This window comes from Lygodium microphyllum, chromosome 4 (assembly GCF_053477565.2).
Source record: "Lygodium microphyllum isolate KBCC chromosome 4, Lygodium_microphyllum_v1.1.10, whole genome shotgun sequence".
NCBI classification, from domain to species: domain Eukaryota; kingdom Viridiplantae; phylum Streptophyta; class Polypodiopsida; order Schizaeales; family Lygodiaceae; genus Lygodium; species Lygodium microphyllum.
Genome location: NC_141138.1, coordinates 67,955,430 through 67,983,375, shown reverse-complemented (window position 1 = coordinate 67,983,375; position 27,946 = coordinate 67,955,430). Strand labels below are relative to the sequence as shown.

The 27,946-nt window shown below is 43.0% G+C and overlaps 1 protein-coding gene across 1 annotated transcript; it reads right to left on the bottom strand.

Moving 5' to 3' along the window:
- Positions 1-8,413: 8,413 nt before the first annotated feature.
- On the bottom strand, positions 8,414-27,632 carry LOC148037142 (protein ALUMINUM SENSITIVE 3-like). The gene is made up of 3 exons (XM_087676081.1): positions 27,238-27,632; positions 9,185-9,430; positions 8,414-9,079 (listed from the first exon to the last, which is right to left on the bottom strand). The coding sequence occupies exons 1-3, from the start codon at positions 27,472-27,474 to the stop codon at positions 8,765-8,767; spliced, it is 798 nt and encodes a 265-aa protein (XP_087532207.1). The 5' UTR covers positions 27,475-27,632; the 3' UTR covers positions 8,414-8,764.
- Positions 27,633-27,946: the final 314 nt, after the last annotated feature.

Genomic DNA, 27,946 nt, shown 5'->3' with positions numbered 1-27,946 from the left:
AAAATGCTAGGGCAAGATAAAGACTGCAAGCTTCCGTTCGTAGAGGAAGAGCAAGCTAAGTATGGCTTGACAGTAGAAATGAGGGACTACAACTAGTTCACGTTCAAACATGCCATGAACTTGGAAGACGTCATCATGGAAGAGCCACCCATAAAACGACTCGTGGACCAGTGCAACCTATAGAAGTACGTAGAAAAGGTTGGGCACGCGATCAACTACGAAAAATGCGTAGAGTTTCTGAGGAGCTTCAATGCCAAAAGGAACTGTGGCATGGTGACAATTAGGAAAGGGGAAGAAGCCCACCAAGTGGAGGTGGAATTGAGCCCTGAGGTGGTGGAGAGGGCCCTAGGCTTAACTAGAAGGACCGAGTGACACCCAAAATGGGACGAGTACGGCATGCTAGGGATGAACAAGGCTACCATATGCACAGTGGATGGGGTAAGTTTGGCAGTTATTCCAAATCGTGAGATCAAGCTGCATGCAAAGTTGGTCCATACTCTATTCTCCAGTCAAAGGTACAATGCCCTTATGAAGAGAATCAGGGTGCCATTGTTGGAGAGCATCGCAGCAGGATCCCCATACGAAATCAATTGGAACACCTTTGTGCGCAAAACTATTGAAACCTCAACGAAAGCTTTAACTACTGGTAGAGCGGTAGCAAGAGGAGAATCCCCAACCTCCATAACAAGATCAGTTTGAAAGAAGTCCTCCTTTAAAGCATCCACCATCAGATTTGGTGGGATCTTAATGGCCATCATCTAGGAGGCCTTGAAGGACACAGAGGAAGGTGGAGAGGGAGTGGGGGAAACCCTGAACTGGGTGCCTCACCATGAACAAGTGCAGTCAAGCGAAAGGACTACAAGTGATAAGGAAGAGCAGGAGATGTAGTCCGGCCATGGAGAACTGAAGGCACAGACAAAGGAAACCCCATCAAAGCGGAAGAAGGAGGCAAAAGAAACGATGACAAAGGAAGAATGGGGGCTGAGTTGAGGAAGGCCCAAAAAGAGTCCAAGAGGGCCAAAGATGAGAGAAAGAGAAGAGTTGAGAGGGAGGCAGAAGAGCTAAAAAGGAAGGAAGATGAAGACATGGCAGAGGCTATGCACAGGTCTGTAGAGGAGGCCTACGGTTCCAAAGGAATGGCCACCTTGAGCCCACGGCACAAAGGCGAACCAAGCGGTAGGGCTAAAGTAGTTCCAGCTGTCGTGAGAAAGGGCAAGGCCCCATTACACCCCATTCCATCGAATCTTACACCTCAAACTGCCACCACCGCCTCCACCACACAAGAGCTAACATCTGCGATGGATACCACTTAGCTCATGTCCATGATGCAGTTCCTGGTCACAGAAGTACGCGAGATGGTGCCAGGGGCAGGAGCCAAGAGGTTGCCTATGGTGGACGCTGAATCCAGGTAGGAACCAAAGCGGCAAAAGCTAGAAGCATCCACCACAACACTGCCAACATCACCCCAGGGTTGTGGACTATGATGCCTATGTGGCAGAGCTCCTAGCCCAACTAGAGAGGGCCAAGGAAGAGAAGAAGGCTACTATTGTGGAGCTAGAGTCCGAAAGAGAGGTTGTCGTAGCCCTGCGACTAGAGATGACACGACAAGCCTCTAAGCATCAGAAAGAAATTCGAAGCCTGAAGGAGCAACTTTGTGCCCAAGAAAAACAAGTGGCTCATCTAGCAATATGATGAGCTCCAGTGGCGGATGGCGCGGGTGGAAGCTATGCATACGGAACTACAAGGAAGTCCGCAAGAAGGAGACCAGGCACCAAAAGAACGACACCAAGAACAGGAGGATCCCCTGGTACTCCAGCTGTGGACGACAATGGAAGAGCAGGGACGGCTGGAGAGAGAAATAAAAGCTACGTCATAAATGAGGGACGAGGCCGTCGACAAAGCCACGGGAAGCCTACAGGACGACCTAAAGAATGCTCGGGAGGAGGTGGAGGTGGAGGCACTAATGGCCATGGCCATGACCAAAAGAAAGCTGCACTAGGCAGAGCTTGAAAGTTGTGTGCAAACCACTAAAGATCTATCAGAGCAGATTGCAAAAGCCTACCAACATTGCTCTGTGGCTAAGCAAGGTAGGAGGATAGCCAAAGAGCAGTTGAACTACCGAGATGAAGAGAAGACCCAGATGTTGGAAATCTACAGCGAGCAGTAATATGGGGTAATGATGCTATTTCAAGAGATGGATAGGGGCAAGACTCTAGAAGAGAGTTCAGTGTGATGTTTACCAATTCAACATCCTAAATGATTTCATCCACATTGAACAACTACTCACACAAATCCTATATGTGAGTTAGGTGATCTACCATGCTATCACCCTCATCCATGTTCACATTGGCCAACTCTCTATGAAGATACCATATTCTAATCTTGTTACGTGCTGTAAAAATATGTCAAGTACATCCCATGCTGATTTTGAGATCTTACAAGACCATACGTATGGAATGATCGATCTTTTCACTGAGAAGGTAATCAAAGAAAGTGCACGTGCATCTTTTGAGTCCTATCTCTGATCCTCACTAGGGAGGGGAAAGAGAGGCAACAACACCAACAACCTGTTCTCTAGTGTTACGCTGAGGTGTTTGAGGTGCAAGACCTCCTCATTGCTACAAATCAACTATAACATAGTTCCACAACTCCTTCGCTATAAGAAGGCTGCAGACTAGAAAACTCCACAATGGGTAGTTTGATCCATCAAGTTTGTCCTCCTGAGTAAGGACACCAAGGATGTTGCTTTGATCATTAGTCCCCTAATGTACCATACTCTCAGTAATGGATAAAAACCTGTAGCCAAATACTTCTCTACTGAAGTATAGATTGTATTCATCAAAGTACCAAAAATCCCCTCAGGATTATGCAACAAGTATCAAACTATCACACTAATGCCAAAGTGTGCCATGCATGCTCTCAAAATTACACTTATAGTAACTTAATGCTAATTCTTACCAAAATTTACTGAATTCTTTGAAATGTTTTGCTAAATCTGACTATATCAATAATTAAATGTTGTTGTACCGCTTGTTTGCTGCCCTAAAATGTGTGTTGGTGGCTAAAAGCCCCAGATTTCTTCCTAAAATTTGAAAGAAATTAAAGAAATTTATACCTTACAGCTTGAATTTCTGCATTAATGTCACCTCAGGGTGTGTACCAATAATGAACAATAATTGAAATCTGCCTCGTAATGAGTGTTGGAGCATCTGGGAAAAAAAGCCCCAAATTTCTTGCACAAATGTCAATGAAATTGGGCAATGTCGATGTTTTCCATAAAGATTTGCACATGAAACTACAAATTGGGCAAAGGCCTCAAAATATTTTGCGGGAATGTCAAAGAAATTGTGAAATTTCTTCGAATTATTGTCAATTTGAACTCCATGAGCAAAAATTGATAAAAGCTTGAAATTTTGGCAACATGAGCTGAGTTTCGAAAAGAGATATCCAAAATGGATGGAGAATTGCAAAAATTTCGAAAAAACCCCAAATGTGAAAATTCAAGTTTATGCACTTCTTAGGGTTTGTAGAAAATCGCAAGCAAGGTTGAGAATATGGCGGGCACAGGTAGAAAATAAGGGGCAGAGCTGAAAGCAACAACTCCTCCAAAACAATAGCTCCTCGGGATGCATGCAGGCTATATACGGGATTGTGTGTAGGGCTACATGCAAGCTGAAGATAGCAACAGCTCGTCCTTTTCATCGGGTTGAGAGCTGGCTGACAACAACAGGACCTTAGGTGGACCGGCACCGGCTGATGATGGCTGTGAATGGAATCCGCGTGTAAAATCTGCTTTGATACAAAATCTTGGAAAATGACAACCAACTATGGAGGAGAGAAAAGAGAGACAATGAGAGTGTGCTGAAGCAAAATAGTAGAGTGTACTTCCTGAACTGAAAGAATGAGAATGAAAGGTACAAGATAGGTCTGAACTGAAATAATGAGAATGAAAGGTACAAGATAGGTCTAAGATAGATCCAAATCTAACTCAATTAGAGTTAACTAACTCTTAACTCTAAGAGTAGTGGCAACTTATAACTCTAGTTGTGTTCACACTAAGAAATGAAAAAGAACTAAAGACTAAAACATTGGGCATTGCTTGATGTATGTTTCTACACAGGAAAGGGTCGCAGACATTTTCACCAAGGCACTACCTCGTTAGAAGTTTGAGGCTTTTCACAAGTCCTTAAACTTGCTACCCTTTGGTGATTGATCATTCATGTATTTTACCACATTGGCACTGCAAGGGGGTGTCAGAATTTGCCAATTCTATAAGCAGTGCCCAATGTTTTAGTCTTTAGTTTTTTTTTAGTTCTTAGTGTGAATACAATTAAAGTTATAAGTTGTGTCACCACTCTTAGAGTTAGAGTTAGAGTCAGTTAACTCTAGTTAAGTTAGAGCTAGGTCTATCTTAGACCTATCTTGTACCTTTCATTCTCATTCTTTCAACTCAGCAAGTACATGCTACTCTTTTGCTTCAACACACTCTCATTGTCTCTCTTTTCTCTCCTCCATAACTGGCTGTCATTTTCCAACATTACTAGCATAGCAATGGCAAGAATGCATGATGAACATTCATTGGTGTTGTGGGGGAAAAATCTCATCCTTCAGCATTTTTCCAAGCTTCTTTGTAGTAGATATTACTAATGGATGTGATCAAGTGGCCATGAGCATAAGCTAGTTGATTCTGCTAAACCATGCAATCACATCTCTTGGCTTGGCTTATGGAGGCCCTTGTTGCAAGGGGCAACCACCATTCCCCTTTTCCACCACAGGTCCACCATGGGGAAATGGAGTTCATTCTCTCGGCCTTCTACAAAGCATATATACATACCTCATGATTCTTCTTCATTAGCTTCTTCTAAACCAAACATGTGCCTATTCGACAAACACTAACTTGTCCCATAAGTATACATCTAGCATCCTGGAAATGTAAGCAACTTCCACTATACTGGGGTATGTACTCCCAAAAGAAACTAATAGTCATGCAAGAGTTGCAACCAACTCTTGCCAAACGGATTGATATCTTGCTTCTCTAGGCGCATAAGCTCACCCCCTCCCAAACTAGTAAGGTAAAGAAGGTACTCTTAGGCAAGTCACAAATTAGGAGCATTCTATTGGCACCATGGTAGGAGTGGAGTATGTACCTCTATTGGCCCAAGTCTGACAACTTTTGTATGAGAACATGGGACAATTGTGGCAAGTAGGGTCCTATGGGTCAAACTTGACTTGGGGGACTTGTGCCTTAGGATCCTCAATGTCTATGCTCCCGTAGAGATCCATGCATGAACCAAATTTTGGATGGAGATAAAAATAGGTCTTCCCGAGGTGGACTCTTGGATTGTTGGAAAATGCTTTAACAATTTGGAGACCTTAGAGGATCAAGGAGCCAAGGCAAGAATTTCCAAGGCATGGCATAGAAGGAGGCATTGGAGGTCTTTCTTCTATCAATAAGAGAACAAGATGTTTGGTGGGACCTTGCCTTCCGCAAGTGAGGCAACTCCCTAGATTTTTCTACGAGATATAAACAAATGGGGTGCTTGATGCTCCTCATGCTTGATGTCCCTGCTTCAACCCTAGACCCTTTCTCTTGTTGCATTCCTAATTTCAACCTATGGGTGAGAGGGGTGATAAGGCAGATCGAGCAACTTTGAGCTAGGGAGTGGGCAAAAGATGGTAAGATTGCAGAGAAGGTTGCAAAAGCTATATGAGAATTAATCGGGATTTGTCAAAGGTAACCCTTCGAGCTTGGCACAATGTTGGGAGGAGTGGAGATGCCACTTCCACAAGATCTAACAACCATTCCAAGATTGCTTGGAGAGGCACTACTAATTTCTACAAGTAGCTTTTTCAGCAAGAGGCAACCTTAGGTAGGGTGCTGGAATTGTATTCCCCACCTTGTCACAATGGAGATGTGGCAACTGCTCCTTGCCCCTTTTATGAAGAAGGAATTGACCCAATAATTTCACATATAGGATAGGCAAAAATGCTCGTGTAGATAAGCTGTCTAAATCCTTCTCTACTCATTGGGAGGTGGTGAAAGACCCTTTGCTATGGGCATTTCCAGATATCTTCAATTCGAGCAAGATGCCAAGCAGTCTGTCCAGCAAGGCTAGTTGGTCTCCCCCATTGGATTTGTCTCAATGGAGATCAATCACCTTGTTGTCAATGGCCTATAAGGCACTAACCAAGATGATTGGCAAGGAAGGCTTCACCAAATACTCTTAGATATCATTCATGACACACATACAGGTTTCATTTAAGATAGGAGTATCCTAAATAATGCTTTTACCTTCTTGAAGGCCATAGAGTGGGTTCAGCATAGCAATCAAAGGATAGTTTTGCTTCTTATGGGCTTTGAGAAGGCCTATAACAAGGTAGATTGGGACACCCTAGAGGGCATGATGGCATAGCTCGACTTTCCCCAACAACGGTGTATCTGCACTATATAGGTTAACCACTAGCAAGGTACTCATTGAGAGTAGAAGGGTGATGAGTTTTAGTTGTGAAGGTTCATTCCCCATGGCTGCCCCCTGGCTCCATACCTCCAAAGGCAATGTCCTATTTCTTCCCCTCAAGAATGAGGGGTTTGTAGGGCCTCAAACTCACAAAGAGAGAGGAGATTAATCTAGTGAACTCCGAGTATGTTGATGACACGGCCCTCTATGTACAAGACAATGAGGTGATGCTAGAGAGAGTGAGACTAGCATGAGAGGTGTTCTACACTATTATTGGTGTGAAAATCAACTGGCAAAAGTCAATTTTCTGATGGATCCAAATTCAAATATCAAGTTGGGCATTCAAATGGGTGAGCAAGGGATAAACCATCCAACGTCTTTGGTTTCATGTGGGACTCCATATTACTCCAGCTCAGCAATTCCTTCCAATACTTGACTCTACCAAGAGAAAGCTAACCTAGTGGATCATGGTTTGCCTCTCCTTGGAAATGAGCAATGCCCTAGTGGTCAGCCATGTCCTCCTAGTAGTGAGAGCCTAGTACATTGCTTCATATTGGCGTTTCTCCTCGTCATGTGGAACAACTACACCACCTCATGCAAAATTTTCTTTGGCTTGGTTTAAATGGGTCTAGGAATTCCCATGCCAAGGTAGCATGGGCAACTATCATCCAATACTTGCTCTAAGGGAAGGTTAGGGATCAATGACCCGAAGTATCAAAGTCTAGCCCTACTAGGCAAGCTAGTGGTTTGAGGGCTTACACCAAGTGGTCAAACATGGAAAGTCCTCCAAGAGGGCTTTAAGGAAGGCATGCCAAGGTTAGGCAGGGAGTGGAGACCATCATTGAGGTGGATTTCCATGATAGCTCAGATCATGCCACCCAAGTAATCCTTCCTTTACAGATTGATTGGAGTGTGGCAAGGCCTACACAAGGCCCTTGTTCAAAGTCCCCCAAAGTTTCAAGAGGAGAACCACCAACAAGTGGCCTAGAAACCACATGTCCAAGACCATGACAAGACTCAGATTGGAGAGCCCCCTCACATCCAATAGGACAGTTGGGAGGCCTACCCATATTATTAGGGTGTGGAAACGAGAGGTTTACAAGATAGCCGATTGAGCGGTTTTACAACAAGTGTCTGTTTGTCAGCATGTATATCCGTTGGGACCAAGTGCTGAACCTCAAGCTCGCCAGGAGCTCCATCATCATTTCCTGCTCACTTAGGATGGCCATGACTTGTTCTTCACGATGCAAACAAGCACCCCTAAATGGCGATACACTCCTCCTTGGCTTCTTGCCCCCATATCCCCCAGACCCCCTTGAGAGGCTTGTACACTTGTTTGTTCTGTGATTCTGTTTCAGCTCCAGCCAGCTGACTGTTGAGCACATGTACTTTGTGGTAGACATCTTCTGAGTAATACAATTAGCCATATTTTTCCCACCCAAAAAAAAAAAGAATCGATTTCATGCCAAATGTTTCTCAAAACTGTGAAGGCTTTCAAAGAAGGAGAAGCCAACACATGCAATGAAGCAATGAAAGCCAATGAATATTGAACCAGTCTTGAACGTCTTGCCTGAAGGAAACCATCTCCTATGTGCCAGGGAATTCAAGGTTGGAATTGTATGGTATACTTATTTTGTTTCCAAAATTGAAATAAAGCCCAGTGCTCAACTCAGATGCTCCAGACTCCAGTCTTTCACATATGACCAAATAGATATTTCTTTTTTAAAAACCAGCAGGTACTTTTCTGATCATGCATGTATCACAGCCTGGACTATCTATGTCACAACTTCAAGACGTGGAGATAAAAGAATTGAACTGTGAATCTCTTATGAAAAGGTTACCTTAGATCCCCTATCCCCTTCTAGAAAAGATACGGAGTACCAATGATTATGTCCTTGGAGGTCATTTTATGATGATAAGCTGGAATAAGGCAGCCCTAGTATAAAGATACAGAGTTATTATATTGAGATTGATGCATATGCTGTAACATGAGCAAGCTCAAAAGGAGGGCATGAAGAGTGAACTAAATTATTTGGGGATTCAATACAGAGTAGCCCAGCAATGATTTTTGTCAGGAACAGGAGAATAATGACATGTCTCTATCAAACTTGTATATTTACACAGGTCGTAACTTTCTAGGTAAGCCTTTAAGGCTTCACAGCAGTTCCTGATGCACAACAGTTTCTATAGTATATGTCACAGCACTCAAGTGTTGTAACTTACACATTCAGAAAGACACATTGGACACCGTACACGACATCTGACGTTAAATGACACCAACCTACCTACAGATCCAACAAGCAAGATCATTCTGGGACAAAAACTTTGCTCTGAATCTGGTAAGTTTTTGTGAAGAACAATGGCCAGCTCAAGTATGTTGACATAACACAGCTGAAGGTTGAAGCACCCAGAAGCATGTTCATCACCACAATCTGCAGCTGAATTGCTTCAAGAGGAGATGCCCCACCCATTATCATTCCAGTCATTGCCCCTGGCAAACTGATTAACCCAACTGTTTTGGCATTGTCTATCACAGGAGCAAGAGCAACCACCAATGCTCTTCTGACCTGCTTAAGGGTTGCCTGCCTTGGTGTTGCACCTAATGCAAGAGCTGTTTCCACCTTCATAAACAAAACAAATGTTATAATCAACAGATCACCTTAAGAGCTAATCCTCCAATGTAATTCAGACGTGAAAGAATGCATGAAACTACAGATAGAACGTACCAGATTTAGTTGCACTCTAATATCATCACGAAGGCGTTTCAATGTCACTCCTGTTGTAGTCATGGCATTACCAACCATCATCCCAGCTACTGGGATTATGTACCGAGGTGTGAATGGGAAAACTCTCAATAGGACTAACAAAACCATTGTAATTGATGTTCCTACAAGTATAGAAACACTAGCAACATATTTCCCGTAAGGAACATGTTTGGCTCGTTGTCCAGCAGTGTATCCTGCAACTGCAACCTGCATTATGACCGTTGCCAAAGCTTGAGGAATCAGTTCAGATACATGGCAAACCTCTATAATCCTTGTACATTTGATGTCTTTGGTAGATTTACATGCATTTTAAACTGATGTAAACAATTTACATGATGTCAGAAGTGTCCAAGCATAGTTGTTCCCATATAGGCTTAAGTACGAGAGCATGGTACAAGAAGGATTTAGACCCTGAGGCAGAATGATATGTTGCCCTGGTCACTTTGAGCTTAAACATTTTCTAATATAGATCCTATGACAACTTCCAACGGTACTATTCTATACATTGTAGAAGTCCATTTCATGAGATCATACATATGAATGCAACTGTCTGTCTACACCAGACAAATCAGTTTGTCGGCTGGAACCTCAAAGGTTCTATCTTAAAGACAACCCCATTAGAATGGGTTTGACATCTAAACACCAGTAAATTTAATTGCTCAGAAACATTGATATTGAGCTACTGAACATGGCAAAAGAACAGAAGAAAAGAAATAAAATGCATGTAGCTTAATGAAATGAGTACATGATGATGAAACTCATCCATCATGTGACCTATAATCATTTGTGCTTCTAGGCCCAAGGCACAATGTTGATTTTTGCAAAATAAAGTGTGGCTAATTATGTTACGTAAAAGAAGAAATACAATGAAGCACAAGTGCTCAACAATCTAGTTGGAACCAACTAAAAAGAATACAAGGCCTCTCATGGTGGTTTGGGGAGAATAATGGAAAGAAGCCACAATGGGGGAGTGTAACATCACCGGAGGTTACAATGCCATGAGCGGAAAACAGGCTATGGTAACCCCAAGTATTATGAAACAGCTGTTGAAGCTCGTGTCAATGCCAAAAGCCCCCTGGCAGGTACTCCCAATGACCTCATTGAGAGTGGATGATGGATGACCAAGTCTCTACTGAAAGTGTCATATACAGAAAAGCTCTCTCCATTGAACAGTAGGCACTAGACGTGCCACATTGTAAGGCTCCAATGAGTTTCCACACCTCCAATCGCAACATTGAAGGTTCAATTACTTGTCAAGACTGGGAAATGGCTCCAAGCCCACCACTGAACACAATCCAGCCTTGATGAGGAAAATTGTGTCATGCATCACCACCTCATCAAGTGGCGTCCTGTTTCTGTAAGCAACACTACCAAACCCTACCTGTTGCATTTGAACCAAGCAGCTACTTACTGCTAGACCTCCATGGGTGACCAGCCAAAGGAAGTATGGGACCCTCCTCAACCACTATCCCATAGATGTCTCCAAAATGTGCACCTGAAGGGTTCCATGATGCTTTGTTGAGTTTGCTCTAACCGTGTGGGCTGCAGGTGAGGGCCCAATCCATCTCATCCTGCATCACTATATATCTGCTGATCAGAGCAATGTAATTGAAGAAGTTCACTGCCATCTGTGAGTCTGGAGAAGCATGTCAGCTCCACTGTCCTAGGTCCCAATCCAACTCATCCAAGGCTCGCCCCTCCCAAATCCACAACCGCCATTTCCAAATATCCAACAAAAGGTCAAGCTTCCACGAATTCCCCTAGAGTCCTATGGCACTGATCCTCCTCCAAGGCCCTACTACCCTCCTTCCAAGGCTAGCATGCCACCCTCCTGCAAATGCGCACCACCTAAATGCATGAGAGCTAGAAGCAAGGTAAATATAGTCATAAATAGACAATGATATAGATTTTGGGCTTTGATTCCACCTTAAATGTACAATGGATGATCATCATCAACTAGGCACGATGGGAATGTTGACTTACACTCTTACAAGGTGAAATCAAAGATGCAATGCATAAGCATCCTCAACTCAGCAAAAGCTGAATGCTGACTTGCACTCTTACTGTGAAAGAGTGCAACATAAGAGAAACATGGACATGGAGAGAAGGGAGAGACAGCAAGGAAGAAGAGAATGAAGTGATGATCTACACTAAACCTAAATGGAAGGTTGAATACAATGGTGGACTGATCAGTCCCCGCACACAGCCCAAGGTGTCAATGAGGACACCAAACCAGGCTGATGACCATGGCTGCACCGGAGGTGGAATGCCGGAGATGGAGTGTGCTGAACCCACATGAAAGAGAGATAATCTGCCCAGTGCAAGGACCGAATATAAATAGTAGTATAGGCCAAAATCTGGCTGACCAGCCTGCAATAATGGCAAAAAACTTGGCACAAATCCCAAGAACAGGTCACCCAATATCTGACACAAGAAACAGGTTTCCCAGTCATTGAAAAAGAAATGCACGTGGTCAGTGCAAATGTGAACACTCTCTAGATGCACTGAAAAGGAAATGCACACACCTAGACTAGGCTGCGACTATCAATGTTCCTTTGTCTCCATCAAACTCTCATGGAGCTCACAACCAGGAGATGAAAATTTGACAAAATATAGGTTACCAGCCCTTCTTAGATCCTCACAAGGTCTAAAGATCCAAAGAACTCATGTGATGAAGTATAGAAGCCCGAGATAACGGCCTCGTAAAGAGGTCCACAACATTGTACTCCATGGGATAGTAGGCCACCACTAACTTGGAATCCACGATCTGCTCCCATACAAAATGGTACTGAACCTTAATGTGCTTCGTATGACCATGAAACACAGGGTTCTTCACCAAAGCTAAGGCACTCAAGCTATCCACGTGCAACTCAGTGGGTCCTATCTATGAAAAGCCAATCTCTAACATGGTAGAGCCAAACTACTTGTGGCAATAGAACAAAGTTCTTAGTACTCAACCTCCGTAGAAGATAATGTGATGGCAAGTTGCTTCTCTTGGCATTCTCTTCTTGTAAACATATATCTATGCACATTTATCCCGTTTCAATCTTTGGAGTAGTCAATTTTGGATTCACCATATTCATGGCATTACATAGGGCAACCTTTGAGGAAATCTACCTAGCTTACTAAGCTTGTCTAGCTTGCTTTTCCGCACTTCTTTTTTGCCTCTCCACATACCCACCATAGATGCTTTCCTACACTCAATCTATTTCCTTTGTTATTGATACCCAATAGTGGTTGGGATAGGTTTATTTATTTTGTGAAGATCTTGGGACTGACCATCTCTCTCCCTTTGGAACATGGTTACTCGATCGACTGAAAACTTTTTTGAAAACCCTCACTTAACGATAAATCTTTTGAAAAACAAACAAAAAACCTCTCCAAAAGAAAAAAAAAAACCAAAAACAAAAAAAAAAAACAAAAAAGAAGAGAGTCCATTGTATTTTCACTTGTCTTTGCAAGACTTAGTAGGCCACTGGGCAGTCGACGAGCACCCTTTATCCGATGCTCTGTCCTCTTTGGGATGAATACGTGGGCTCCCTTGGTAAGATAACCATCGCCTCTATGGTCTTGGTAGGTCACTGGGCAGCCAAAGTACAACATTTGCCAGATGCCATGGCTACTTTGGGGCAAGACGCCTTGTGACGAAAAAGAAAAGAAAAACAGCTTGGGCTTGTTTGCAATCCCTTTTTGTTCCAATTTTAGGCTTGAGAGGGGGTGTTGAGCTAAATTACAATTAGCTTTAATCAAACAGCCCCAAAACTCAAGTTGATTAATGAATTTCAACCATTCTTTTAAACCAAGACCAATTCAAGAGAGTTACAGTGTCCCACATGTAAACCCTAATTTCAGAGGCCCCAAACTTTCTATAAATAGACAGCTTGCCCTCCCATTTAAAAATCTCATTTGTGCAATTTGCAAGTACCAGAGCTTCACTACCCACACCCTATTCGCGTAGGATATCTCAGCTGAAGCTGTCTATCACTATCTACCACACTCTAATGCCTGTTTCCAGCCTTCCTTCACAGTTTGTTGTCCACATCAACTATCGCCTACTGCCAACCAGTCCCAAAATCTGCATTTGCTGCTGGTGGCCATCTTCTGCACGACGTTTTGATTCTACCTACTTGTCTTCATCAGAAAACTTGCATTTTGCTGCTCCAAGACTTTACCAAACTGCCACCTCATCACCATCGCTGAATTTTACAGTTTTCTCTCTCTTCACTACTCTGTCTAACTCAAACCCACCATCTACTGCTGCATTTGCTGCTGCTAGACGTCTTGGAAACTGCCTTGCTGCATTTCGGGATCTGTGAGGAGTACAACATACTCTTCAGCTCGTTACCTCTGCCTCAGTCCTCCAGACGTGAGAGTTCAAGGTACAATATTCATTCATTGCATAGTGTGTTAGCTGCATGAGCATTGTATTATTCAGATTCATTCATTTCAGACTCTTCACTGTGTTCATTGTCTCCGAGTTACTTAACCCTAACTGTGTTTTGTTTTGTTTGTGCTTCATCGTACAATTGTATTTTTGTTTCTTCATTAGGGTATTTCTTTACGTGTGGGACATTTTTGCTTGGAGGGGTGGAATGGGAACATGTGTGGGGAAAATACATGGCGGCCAGTGTGAAGTGCTCTAGCAAGCTATGCTATAAATTTCTCTAGGGGTATGTGGAGATCCATCTCCTGCTAGCTCCAATAGAGAAAATTTGAGTAGATACTCGCTGTCAATCTAGTGAAGTGGTATCTAGGGATAGTGAAATTCAACCGCAAGTCTTATCCATGAAGGGATTCTTGGCGTAGGCAACAGGAGTGGTAGTGCTCGGATAAGGTAGATAGGGTGGGTATTGTGGTGGAAAGGAGTACACTTGGGAATGGGTCTCATGGTGCCCACCAGGAATTCGAGAAGTGTGCACAGTGGATCCAAATGTGTGCATGGGATGATTAGGCATGGGCATTGTCGCCGCATGAGAACCCCATGGTGGAGGGATAGGAACACGTGGAGCAGAGGATGGAAATCCCTACGTAGGATGGCCCATGAAAAATGAGACGATGCACCATAAGCAGAGGAAGAAAATCCTTGCATCTAAGAGGTCATGGGGCGTGTGTAGCCGGGGGTAGTGAGGGGGATGCCCATCACAACCGTCCCAATAGAAAAAGATATGCCTACATGAGGAAGGTAGAGACACAGTTTTGTGCAAGCATTGTAAGTGAAGATGTCTTCTGAGGCCAAGACAGAGTTTCAGGCGATCATGGACCGGAAGGTGCCCGTCTTACCGACTCTTCCATCAGATCAAAAGCTCGATGGTGAGAATTACCGCATCTCGCGGGTCATGATGCTTGCCATTCTGGAGTCTTGTGATTTGGCGAAGCTTGTTACGGAGGCTATTCATCGTCCTTCTTCGCAAGATGAGTCCAAACTCTCTTCCAATGAAAAGTTGGAGTTGGCAAAAGACTCAAGCACATTGGAATAAACTCAATGCTCGCATTCGCTCATTTTGATTTCTCTCATGTACTACCATTATTATCTCTCATATTGAGCATTTGACAGTGGCCCGGGAGATATGACTAGAGCTTGATCAGATATACAATCAGATCACCGTCATGAAGCAAGTTTCTTTGGAAGTGCAGATGTGGACCATAAGTGTCAACAAGTCATCTTCTATGCAAGAGCATATCAATAAGTTGAGGTAGTTTCAAATGTAGGTTCAAAACGCAGGGAAGGTGGTCACTTCTAAAGACATGGAGATAACTCTTCTTTCACGGTTACCACCCCGCTTCAATGGTTTTTATTCCACCTTGATTGCTTCAAGGCGGTCTAAGACTTCGGTGGAAAGAGTTGGTTCCTATGATCTTCAACCAAAAGGAGCAACTGAAAGGCACCAATGCTTCGAAATCTGAGGCCTCGGTCGGTCGGTCCTCTCAAAAGAAGGGAAAGGACCAAAAGAAGAAGAAGGACAAATCTAAGAAGAACAAAGACAAGGAATCTACTAGTCACATTTGTGGCAAAACAGGTCATTAGAAGAAGGATTGCCTCAACAAGGAGAAAAAGGAGAAGGAGAAGGAGAAGAAGAAGAAATCTTCCAAGGATTCCGGAGCGATGGCTGCTCCCTCATCAATTGCTTTCCTCCACTAAGAGGTGGTTGAGAATTCAACCCTGATGATTTCTAATGCTGCATTGACATCCCCATACACTTAGGAGTGGATTGTTGACAGTGGTGCCTCCCGACACATGACTCCTTCAGCAGGTTTTGCTCATTTGCGACCTTCGCATGGCCAAATTCTCATTGGTGACAATTCATCTATTCCCATACATAAATACGGCAACATGCAGCTTATTCCAGATGGACATGGCGATACCCATACATTCGAGGTACTTTATGTGCCGGCCTTGGGGTATCATCTTCTTTCGGTACACAAGCTTTGTGCCCTCAACCCTTTGGTCGAATTTAACGTGGATTCTTTTCGGATTCTTCATCAAGGATCGAGACAAGTTCTTTCTTCAGGTTATGAGAAGAATAGAGTCTACAAGTTGTGGCCTTCTTCTGCCTTGACTTCTCTTCTTCTTACCTCACAAACTCAATCCGAACTTTGGCACGCTCGGTTTGGCCACCTCAATTATGGTTACCTTCAAAAGGCGTCAAAGGGACAGCTTGTTCAAGGTTTGCCAAATCTTGTGGTGAGCCAGCAGCCTAGTGTATCCTGTATCTGTGGGAAGCAAACTCGTGATGTTGTTCCCAGCAAAGCTTCGAGGCGGTCTTTAACACCCTTCGAGCTTGTTTCTACTGACCTTTGTGGACGGACGAGGACGGAGTCCCTTAGAGGGAGCTTGTATTTCATGATAATTATGGATGATTACAGCAGGATGACATAGGCTTATTTCTTGAAGCTGAAGTCGGAGGCTTTCTCCAACTTTAAGGATTAGTTGCTCTTTGAGGAGAACTGATCGCGCCAAAAGCTAAAAACCTTACGATCGGATAAGGGCAAAGAATTTGTTTCTAATGAGTTTGCTCATTTTTGTGTAGATCGTGGTATTCACTAGGAGTTTGCCAATACAAACACCCCTTAGGAGAATGGCATCTTGGAGCAGAAAAATCGCAGTGTGATCAAGATGGCCTATACCATGATGGAGCATCATAAGACACCTCAGTGTCTATGGGCTGAGGCTGTGGCTACCGCAATTCATTTCCTTAATCGTTCCCCTACTTCCGATGTTATTGGTATGACTACATATGAGGTGTACTTTGGGACCAAGCCAGATGTTTCTTATTTCAAGGTTTTTGGGTGTGTTGCCTATGTTCACATCCTGAAGACACAACGTGGCAAATTTGAAGCGGCTTCCAAAAGATAGGTGTTTGTGGACTGTAGCTCGCAATCTCAAGGCTATCGATTGTATAATCTTGTTAAGCGAAATGTCTAGACAAGCTGTGATGTTTGGTTCGTGGAAGTTCTACCCTCAGAGGGGGGTGAGGAACACCCTGTTCTTGAAGATCTCAGTGATATCTGGGCCCCAACAATTGTTCCTCTAGAGTCTGTGCCTCTTGAGGACTCTTCTTCAGATGAGAGCTTAGTTCCCAACCACAGGATTCACCACTTGCTCCCCTGCCGTTAGTGGACCTTCCAAAACTTCAACAGATGAAGTGCGACGAGGCGAGATCCGGCCTCCTCCTTGTTGGGCTGGTAACACTCTTCGTGATGCAGGGATTGAGGGGGTCCCTGAGGAGTGGCAACTGCAGGATGACCCACGGCATTCTCGCAGAAACCAAGCACATCACACTAAGCTTGTTTACACTAATTATTGTTTGATAACTCATGTCATGCAAGATCAGGACCCCACTTCTGTGAAGAAGGCTTTACAACATGATCATTGGCAAAAAGCAATGGAGCAGGTTCTAGAGTCGATTGAGAGGAATGGCACTTGTTAACTCGTGCCAAAGCCTCCTCATAAGAAGATCGTTGGAGTCAAATGGGTCTTCAAGACCAAGAACCACAATGATGGCACATTGAGCAAGCACAAGGCCCGCCTTGTTGCTAAAGGTTTTGCATGATTTCCATGATACTTTTGCCCCTACAGCTCAAATGGCCACTATTCGTGTAGTTCTGCCTTGGCTAGCCACAAGAGATGGTCGGTTTATCAGTTGGATGTGAAGTCTGCCTTCTTGAATGGCAAGTTGAAGAAGGAGATCTATGTTGAGTAGCCTCCAGACTTTGGTTCTTCTGATGGTAAGGTGTATAGGTTACAGAAGGCTCTCTATGGCCTTAAGCAGGCTCCCCATGCTTAGAATGAGAAGATTGATTCATTCCTCTAGGAGAAATTAGGATATTGGTGTTCCAAAGCCCACCCCCAACCATATGTACACACCTCCAGTGGAGGTCGTATGTTGTTTATCCTTTATGTGAACAACTTGATTGTGACAAGTGACCATACTCAAATGGTTGAGCAAACGAAGGCAGCACCTCATGAGAAGTTTGAGATGACTAACATGGGACTTCTCACTTCTTTCTAGGTCATGAGATCTATCAAACTCTAAGGGGGATCTTTATTTCCCAACAGAGGTATGTACAAGAGCTCTTGACTACATGTGAGATGGAGGAATGCAAGTCTCTTACGACTCCTATGAACCCGAATTCGAAGGCTGAGATGGAGGAATGCAAGTCTCTTACGACTCCTATGAACCCGAATTCGAAGGCTACAGCTCATTCCGATTCTCCCTTGGCAAATGCTACCCGTTATAGGTAGTTGGTTGGTTCCTTGATCTAGCTTTTTAATACCCGTGTTGACTTATGTTATGTTGTAGGTGTGTTGGTTGGGTTCATGAGTGAACCCAAGATGGTGCATTGGTAGGCTGCTTAGAGGATTTTGTGGTTCCTATACGGGGAACTCTTGATTTTGGAATCTTGCTGGTACAAGTGCTACAGACTTGGTCCTTACAAGTTGAAGTGATTCAGATTGGGCTGGTGATGTGGATCATCAACGGTCCACCACAAGTTATTGTTTTATCTTGGGTGCTGGTGATGTTTCATGGAGCGGCAAGAAGCAACCTACGGTTGCCTCTCTTCAATCGAGGCGGATATCAAGCAGTGGCTTCTACTACATGTGAGACAATGTGGCTTCATAGGCTTCTAAAGAAACTTGGCTGCCTGCAGACAAGTCCTACTATTCTACAGTGCAACAATGAGAGTTGCATTGCCTTGGCCAAGAATCCTATGTTTCATACTCAAACAAAGCATATTGAGATTCAGTACCATTTCATTAGAGAGAAGATTCTAGATGAGGCCATTTCCCTGATCTCATGCAAGACAGAGGACAATCTTGCCGACTTGTTTACCAAGGCGCTTCCCCAGGCTTTACTTCGACAACAATCCAGATCCCTTAGCCTTCTACCGTGTCCAAGATCTGAGAGGGGGTGTTAGAGAGTCATCTCTTGGACAAGTAAGACACTTAGCAGGCTCTCGCAGGTGCCACATGGCAAGCAGTCGGCCAATCGCCACGCGGCATGCAATCGGACTGCACCAATCGGCCAACAATCGACTGCATCATTGCAGTCGACCTGCACTATTTTGGGTATTATTTTCAGCTTATTTATAGGCTTTGTTTCCAACATCCTCTGTTAGCTGTGTTCCGCAGATTTCAGGCTACGAATCATGGAGATTGCCCTCAGGGCTGACAAAGACCAAGATCTTCGAGATGGAGACATACACAAATATTCTCTCTACACCCATGTATAATTTTGCATCCTTATACAGCATTCTTCACTCCAGATTTTTTGTGTTTCATTCTCCCTCTCTCTCTCTCTCTCTCTCTCTCTCTCTCTCTCTCTCTCTCACACAGATTATCAGAGCTGAGTTGGGGGCATCACCCATGGTGGCTGAGGCCTTGGTTCAGGCAGTGACTTTCATACATAGACTATGGGAGCTCCCCCAAGATAGATACCCACGGCTAGCCCTGGCCTCTTCTAGACAACTAGCAGCAGACGGTGACAGACACTGTTGGTATGCTCAGATGAGTACATGGATGCGTCTACATGGTCTGCAGATTGACAAACTACCCCCCTTTGACTATAGCCTGGATTGCCCTACACTTGACCTAAGCCGATCAGAGCTAAACCATGTGATCAGAGCAGACATATTGAAGTTAGATACGGAGAAGACCTGGATCCGACCCCCCTCGCCCCATGGCACGAGGATGGCACACTACCAGACCCACTTCCTCCAAGTATCTGAGGATGGTTTCATCACCCGACTCAATTACATGGACACACAGCTGCCTCATGGACTACGCACAGTTATTGGTCAGATCCGCACCTCATCCCACCACCTGAGGATTGAGACAGGCAGATGGGAGGATATACAGACAGAAGAACGCATATGCCCACTATGCGACAGAGAGCCAGAGACAGAGGAACACTACATTTGCCGATGCACTGTATATTACGACATACGAGGTAGATACCACTGTCTGTTTCGAGAGGGTTTTGGACCCCTGAGACGGATCATGCAGTATGAGGATCAGAGATGCTTGGGATTTTTCCTCTTGGAGCTCCAGAGGCACAGAGCAACAATTCTACGTTGTAGGAGGCCCCCACAGCTCGGCTCACATAGACAGAGAGCAGTCACTGACTTTTTCATGGATACACGACAGAGTATGGCAGATACCACTACTACTGCCACACAGCCTACAGGAGTACATCATCATTGGACCTCATCTTCTGTAGGTGTCCCTTTGGATAGAGCAGTGGCACTTAGCCGGTCTAGGCGCCCACGTCCACCCGGACGAAGGCCTAGACATCCACACCACAGACAAATTAAAGCCATCATTGAGCGCCACAGGAGACAGATGCCAAGACGCCTCAGCTATGCAGAGATACACCTCCCTAGAGAACAGACATCATTGATGGAGAGTTTTCCTTTCTCTACTCTCACTTTCAGATCACTGACATGTTTCCATGGGACACTATTTCATTTCCTTTTCAATCTTATAGGCATGTTTTTCATCTTTTCATCTTTTCATCTTTTTTCTCGTTCTAGATGAGAAACACACCATCATTGTATGTACTGCTTTGGTCTCATAGGCCACATTGGCCTTTTAGAGACGTTAATATACTCTCTCTCTCTCTCTCTCTCTCTCTCTCTCTCTCTCTCTCTCTCTTTTTCGTAAATCTCTCTCTCTCTCTCTCTCTCTCTCTCTCTCTCTCTCTCTCTCTCTCTCTCGCGTTGTTCACTCTTTGTCTTGGTCATTCACTTCCGCATTGCTTCACTCTGACACCACATTGTGATACCTCATGTCACGACGCCCCATGACACGACTATCCATGTCAGGATGCCACGACACAACACCCCAGTGTGACATACTATCTAAAGGTGAGATGCAACTTTCCCATAACACAACTACCACCCAAAGGCGAAACACGACTTCCCCATGACAAGAAGCCTAAAGCCAAGGCATAGCTTCCAACAACACCATAGGAGACAATGCAACAACTACAGCCAACCTTGCTGATGGGACTAAATAGTCAAGACAAGAGAAAGAGTCCAAGTCACGAATGGAGAGAAGCTTGGGAAGAAAAAGTAGTTAGATTAGAGAGGCAATTAGAAGGCATGTCCAGCCTGTTGAATTCCATTTAGAGAAGCATGCAGCAAAAAGAAGAATATGATGAAAGAAGGAAGGCTAAAGAGGAGCAAGGGTTTAAAGAGTGGATGAAACAATAAGAGGAGAAGGAGAAGAGACATAAACTTCAAGAGAAGATAGATAGGTTAGCAAATAGATTAGCCCCAGAGGAAGCAACGAGAAATGCAAAGAGAAGAAAAAGAAAAAAAAAAGAGAGTAAAGCTAAAGTACTAGGCAAGAAGGACAAGGAGGAGGCAACCAAAGCATCCCACAAGAAGAAAAACAAGAAGAAGTAGGAGACAAATGATGGAGAGGAGAGTGAGAGTTCAAGATACGACTATGGAAAGTTCAAAATGCCACAACCTACCAAGTATAAAGGAGAGGGAGATGGATTGATCTTAAAAAAGTGGATCACGAAGATAGATAGATACTTGAAATATGCTAGGATAACTGATGAAAGGGAGAGAAAAGTGGCAGCCATCTATCTCGAAGAGAATGCAGCTAGTTGGTACCTCTTGAAACAAGTGTAAGGCCATACCATCTTCTCATGGGAGGAACTACAAGAGATCCAAGGTTACGGACAAGTGGACGAACCTCAAGTTGGCACAAGGAAAGATGGAGTATGTCAACAAGTATTAGCAACTAATGCTTCAACATCCAAACATAGATATAGACATCAATTTACATGGATTACCCTTAGCAATTCTATTAGATTGAGATATTCACTTCTTCATTAGCGACGTGTGAAAGAAACTCTTTAAGACTTTGGAGAGACAACACAAGTTTTCATTGTCCTTCAATCCAAAGACAAATGGGCAAACTGAGTGAGTGAACAAGGAAATGGAAGGCTATCTCAAAAGCTATGCTCGGGTGGATCAAAAAGATTGGGCAATGTATCTTGATGTGCTTGAGTTCCACTACAACAACTCAATCCACTCAGCAAACAAGTTACACCCCCTTCAAGTTAGTCACAAGAAAAGAGGTCATCATCCCTTTGTCAGAAGTGGTGCAACAATGGAAGAGTAGACATAAGCTATAATAAATTGTTGAAACAGAAGACAAAAGAGAAAGGGAAAGAAAGAACACAATACAGATGAGAACTCAGATGTATGCTCGGGAAATGGAATCCATATACCAAGACATGAGACAGTACAGAAGTAATGTGAGTCACCGGCTGTGGAGGCACTGGCACATGCTCCCTCTCTCCAAGAACTATCAGGTGATGAATGAATGAATGAGGAGGGAGCATGAGAATATACAGGCCAAATAAATGCCAAAAATATGATTGGTCGGCCAACATTAAATGTTAGCCAACTCACTGCAAATAATGCCAAAACTCAATAAATAATGGCAAATAAAATGCCAAAATATATCTCTAATGTGACGGAAGCCTCCCTTGTAATCGCAAAGTAACCTCATGCTCAAGTAGCATTGAGGACATATGAAGAAAACTAATAGGAGTTGTAGATATCTGCACCCGTAAAGCATTCACCACTCCATCAAACTCCCGAGAAAGCTTGTAGGTGCCTCTGATAGGGCAGACTGCATAGTGCGAAGCTGGTCCTAGAGTTGGGTAACTCAAAGTAGAAATGATTGGATCGTATCTTTAGGTTTAAACTTCAGTTGTTGGAGCTAGTCATAGAAAGTAACAGCCCTCATGGTGGAAGGAGTCTCATACATCAACTGCAACTTCAACCATATGTCAGAAGCTATCCTGCAAGAGGTAACCACCAGTAGAACTTCTTTGGAAATACACCTAATAAGGCCGAATAAGCACGGGTATCATCCGAATCCCATGCAAGCACTGCCTCCTCATGGTTGTCTTCATCAAAATCAAATGGAACAAGAGAAGGCTGTTGATGACGTGCCATAGCTCCGCCAACCACATACCATAACGGCTTCTGGATAAACCAAGCCTTCATCACCGCATTCCACGTGTAATATCAGGTCCGTCGAGCTTGTCATCAGTGGATGTGTATGGAGGAGCCATCTGTAGAGGATTTAGAAAAAAAAGTAGAGAAAAGAAGGTATTTGGAGAGGAAACACAAGCACAGACCGCAAAAAGCAAGAGTTCACATACAGAATAACCCAAAATCTGATCAAAATAAAACAAAAAGTCAAGAAATCAGTCAAAAACTGCTAAAAACAGCAAAAACGGCCTGATAATGCAAGCACCCAGCCAAGAGGAGATGCATAGGCATCAAAATGCACGCTGAAACGGACACATGAGCTATACGAATACTGACGTCAGCAAAAAAACGCAAATAAAACAAGCCACCTGGTTGGAGCAGCAACCGCATAATCAACAAGGATGAAAACAATCCTGAAATCAACAAGAAAACGCAACAAGAACACAAATCCTAAAATCTGGTACCATATGAGAAGTGGTGTAGCAATGGAAGCGTAAACATAAGGTATAATAAACTGCTGAAACACAAGACAAAAGAGAAAGGGAAAGAAATAACACGATACAGATGAGAACTCAAATGATCAAAATAAGACAAAAGCTGCTGTAAAAAGTCAAGAAATCAGTCAAAAATTGCCAAAAACAGCAAAAACGGCCTGATAATGCAAGCACCATGTCAAGAGGAGATGCAAAGGCATCAAAACGCAGGCTGAAACAGACACGCATGCTGTGCAGATACTGACATCAGCAAAAAAACGTAGGTAAAACAAGTCGCCTGATTGGAGCAGTAGCCGCCTGATCAGCAAGGGTGAAAACAGTCCTGAAATCAGCAAGAAAACACAGCAAGAACACAAATCCTAAAATCTGATACCATGTTAGAAGTGGTGTAGCAATGGAAGCGTAAACATAAGCTGTAATAAACTGCTGAAACACAAGACAAAAGAAAGGGTAAGAAAGAACACAATACAAATGAGAACTCAGATGTATACCCGAGAAATGGAATCCATATACCAAGACATGAGACAACACAGAAGCAATGTGAGTCACCGGCTGTGGAGGCACTGGCACATATTCCCTTTCTCCAAGAACTATCAAGTGATGAATGAACGAATGAGGAGGAAGCATGAGAATATATAGGTCAAATAAATGCCAAAAATATGACTGGTCAACCAACATTAAATGCTGGCCGACTCGCTGCAAATAATGCCAAAACACAATAAATGATGGCAAATAAAATGCCTTAAATATCTCTGTGTCCAACCTGCTGTACCACATGTACAGACTTAACCATGAACTGACTAATCTACTAACACCCTTTGGCCTTAGCCTTTGGAGCCACCAAGGCAGAAAATCAAGATACAGAGGATTTCTTAAGAAAATGGAGAAAAAGAAATGCAGCAACCAAGCAAAGTCTAGAAAAGAGCAAAATCACCATGGCAGAATAAGCCAACAAAGAGCAAAAAGCAATCCTTTTCACTAATGGAGACATGGTCCTTATCAACTCCAAGCATGTCCTTACCCAAAAGCATAAGCCCAAAGTCCAATTTTCAATGCTATGGACTATACCGAATTACTCAAGTTCTAAATGATGTCACCTACAAGTTGGACCTGCCGAAGAGCATCTATGTGTACAATGCCTTACATAGATGCCTTTTACGTAGGTTCTACCCGGATATCCAATGGGAGCAACACATTCCACTACTCCATTCCAAAGGCCCCTTCAAAGTAGAGACAATCCTTTGGCGCCAAGAGCACAAGGATTATCCCGAGTGCCTCGCTAAGTGGAAAGGGTGCCCCCTCCAAAAGTCACTTGGATTTCAAAAACGGAGACTTGCAAACGTAACAAAGCGGCCTTCACTACCTAGCTCAAAGAAAATCCCAATATTCCAATGTATCTTGGGTCCTTACTTAGATTGTAATACAACTTTAAAGCCTCTACTCCTCAAACGTAATTGAGTCGAGGGTGGGTTGGAATAAAAATCAATAAAGGAATAATCTAGCTAGGCAGACACTAACCAGCTTGATAGAAAAAATTGTGTTAAGACTCCCAAGTCGTAGTATGGTAAACATTGATCAACTTGATAGAAAATGCTACATTAAGACTCCACTAATGAGTCAAGGCAAACAATGACCGGCTTGATAGAATGAGTTGTATTAAGACCCCAGAATGAGTCAAAGGTAATACACCTTAGATTACTAAGGACAGCAATTCCTTTGGTAAAGATGAGTGTAAGTGCTTTGTAGATATACCATGGCATTACCTATGAATGCACCTATATAGAGAGCAATAGTGACTCTGAGCTCTGCTTGGTTTTCACTCTATGTGTGATTCCCTTCACTCTGAGCATCCATAGTAAGCAAGATGAAAACAAAAGGAAGAAAAAAAACAACTCTCATTTCACTCTTCTCCAACTGCAGCTACAACCATGCCACTTATCAAGCGACAACAACTACTATAATTATGGCTACAACCACAGCTCACAAATGCATACCATTTTCATTCCTACAAAGTCTCTCCATTAAGGATTTATCAAATTGTGTTTATTGTGTATCGTACGCTTCGTGTTTTTCTCAATTTACCTTACCATTTCTTTGTTACTACAAAGTGAACCACATGTTGAATCTAACATCTCAAATTTAGATATGGTCAACTTTATAAAACATAAAATAATCTGAATAAGTTTTTTAAAAAAATTAAACGCAAAAAGACGTACAATAGGGCACCATCTCCCCATGACAAAAGCCATGGTTTGCCATTCTCCATTATAAAATATTGATTTACATAGCTATTTATACTCATGTCATACACCTAATTACAAAGAAAATAAATCAAAATACAAAGTTTTGTAATCAAGAGGTTTTATGTAGCTTATTGTAGTTACTACAAAGAATTTTGTATAACAAATCATAACATTTTGTATAAATATGAATAGCTACATAAATCAAAATTCCATAATGAAGGATGCCAAACCATGGCTTTTGTAATGGAAAGATCGGACCCTATCGTGAGTTTTCTCTTATTCTTTCTAAATTTGTTACCTTATTCAAAAAAAAATATGTTTCATAAAGTTGTCTATATCTAAGATTTGAAATACTACATTCGCCACATGGTCTGCTTTGCAACACTTACATCCTCTATAGGCACTACATGATCTCAGCAATTAAATCATGGTCCACAATTTCTAAAACCCAATGAAATCAAAGACATAATAGAGTCTTCAAGCCCTTTGCAATAATTTTACTTTCTTCAATTCTCCTTCTCATAAGTGGTAGTCAATTACAATACCTTCTCAAAAATAGACAATATTTACACCTCTACATCAACAAATATGAAATCCCATAGATCGCTAAATTTCACCATTACATTGTCATAGAAAGATAGAGCATACATGAATCCCCAACACCAATGATAAAGTGCTACCCACTCCCTTTACCAAAAAGAAGCCATTGAACTTTGAGATCATAGGCTTCTTGGCCATTTATACTTGTTCATTCTCTTCCAATTTAATCTCGAGACATAATAATCTTCCAATGTCTCAAGGATCTATTGGAGCAATTGTTTGACAAAACCTCAATCAACAAACCTACTTTTAACTCAATGCCATGATTATACCATCATAACTTCCCCACTAGGATCCAAGACCAAACTAATGAAAATATCAAAAGAGAAGAAAGGGTGAAAATGAGTTGGGATAGAATAGCATTCCTACTCTATGCAAGAGCATTGATGCTAAATAGTACTTAGGAAGACCTCTATCCAAACCTAGTACTAAACTAGTCCATCCTTTGCTCCAACCACTTGCCAACATATGCAATCTCCCCATGAAGCTAGAAAGACATAAAAAATGCTGCTCCTCATTGGATCTAAATAAGTGTAATCTCTTGGCATAGGATGTCACCTCCATGCAGTTTACTTCAATCTCCATGACCAACTCCCAAGGTTTTGGCATGTGTTAAGTACTGCTGCACATGTATTGAAGGAATAAAACAGAAAAAAACCACTCCAACAAATTCCACCTCCTCAACAAAGCTTAAATGCAGAAATCCAAGAATGATCATGAGAGTCTGACCCACTAAATGAAGTTTAGATGCACACCTTCCCTACGGCTGCAAACTTGCTGTAGTACGCCTCCTAGTCACCTCCAATCTCACCCAAACTACCTTCAATTCTTATCACCAAGCAAGATTGACCTGCCACAGCCACTGCCCATGTTGTCACACTCATTGTTGCAGGCACTTGGCCCCTGCCCCTTGCCGCTTGTCCATCATGTGGCTTTTGACTGTTGCTGAGCTCCACTCTTAGCACACTGCACATCTCATGCACACACATACCTATGATGCATCCAACTCTGTCGTACTCATTATGGACACAATGGAACTCACTAAGCTTCACTATCAAACAACCAGGTCATATTTTGCATAAGACAAAAAGCCAAAAGACTCTCAGTCCAAGCGTTTCACAAGGTTTTCGCAGTTTAGTTGTGCCAGACTACTCACCATAAAGAAGTATGCCAGAATGATGTACAAAACATTCCCCCGAGTGAATATGAACTGCAGCACAAATCCGATGATGGAAAGTTGAAGAAACGAACGAAATATGGCATAAGCCATATCCTTCTCTATGCGCAGTTTTTGAGTCAAGGAAAGGGAAATGGCAAGGACGACAACAGCAAGGGCTGCAACTGGCTTGATCATGCCTTTGGCAAAATCCTCGATATCTGTAACGAATGCCATGGCACTTCGTATACCCTGGTCGGGACCTCTTACTGTTGATGAGGGATGGGGGTTAGATCAGCTGCCTGGCGAGCCACTGCAGAAGGTATTCCTTTCCATGCTCAAAAAGTGAATAGCACAACAGTTCTTAAACCCAGAGGCTCTCACGCGACAAAGTTCTAATATCAAATGGATTTCATTTTATTTATTTCTTAGAAGAAACTATTTATTTTCCACTTTTTCTTCCATACTCTATCAAATGCAAAAACTTGGATTAAGGTAAATGGTATTGTCAACAAGCTTATACAGTATTTAGCACACTGTTTTGCATAAAGGCCCAATATAATCCTCGTGAATGGAACCCTCCAAGGCTTTGTTTTGGATGAGGCCTAATAGAGATGTTTAATTTTTTGCAACTGTGGCGTCCACGCCATCACCCATCATAAAATTAGAGATTTTCCAAAAAGTGCAGGCATTGCATGAAGAGGGAGGA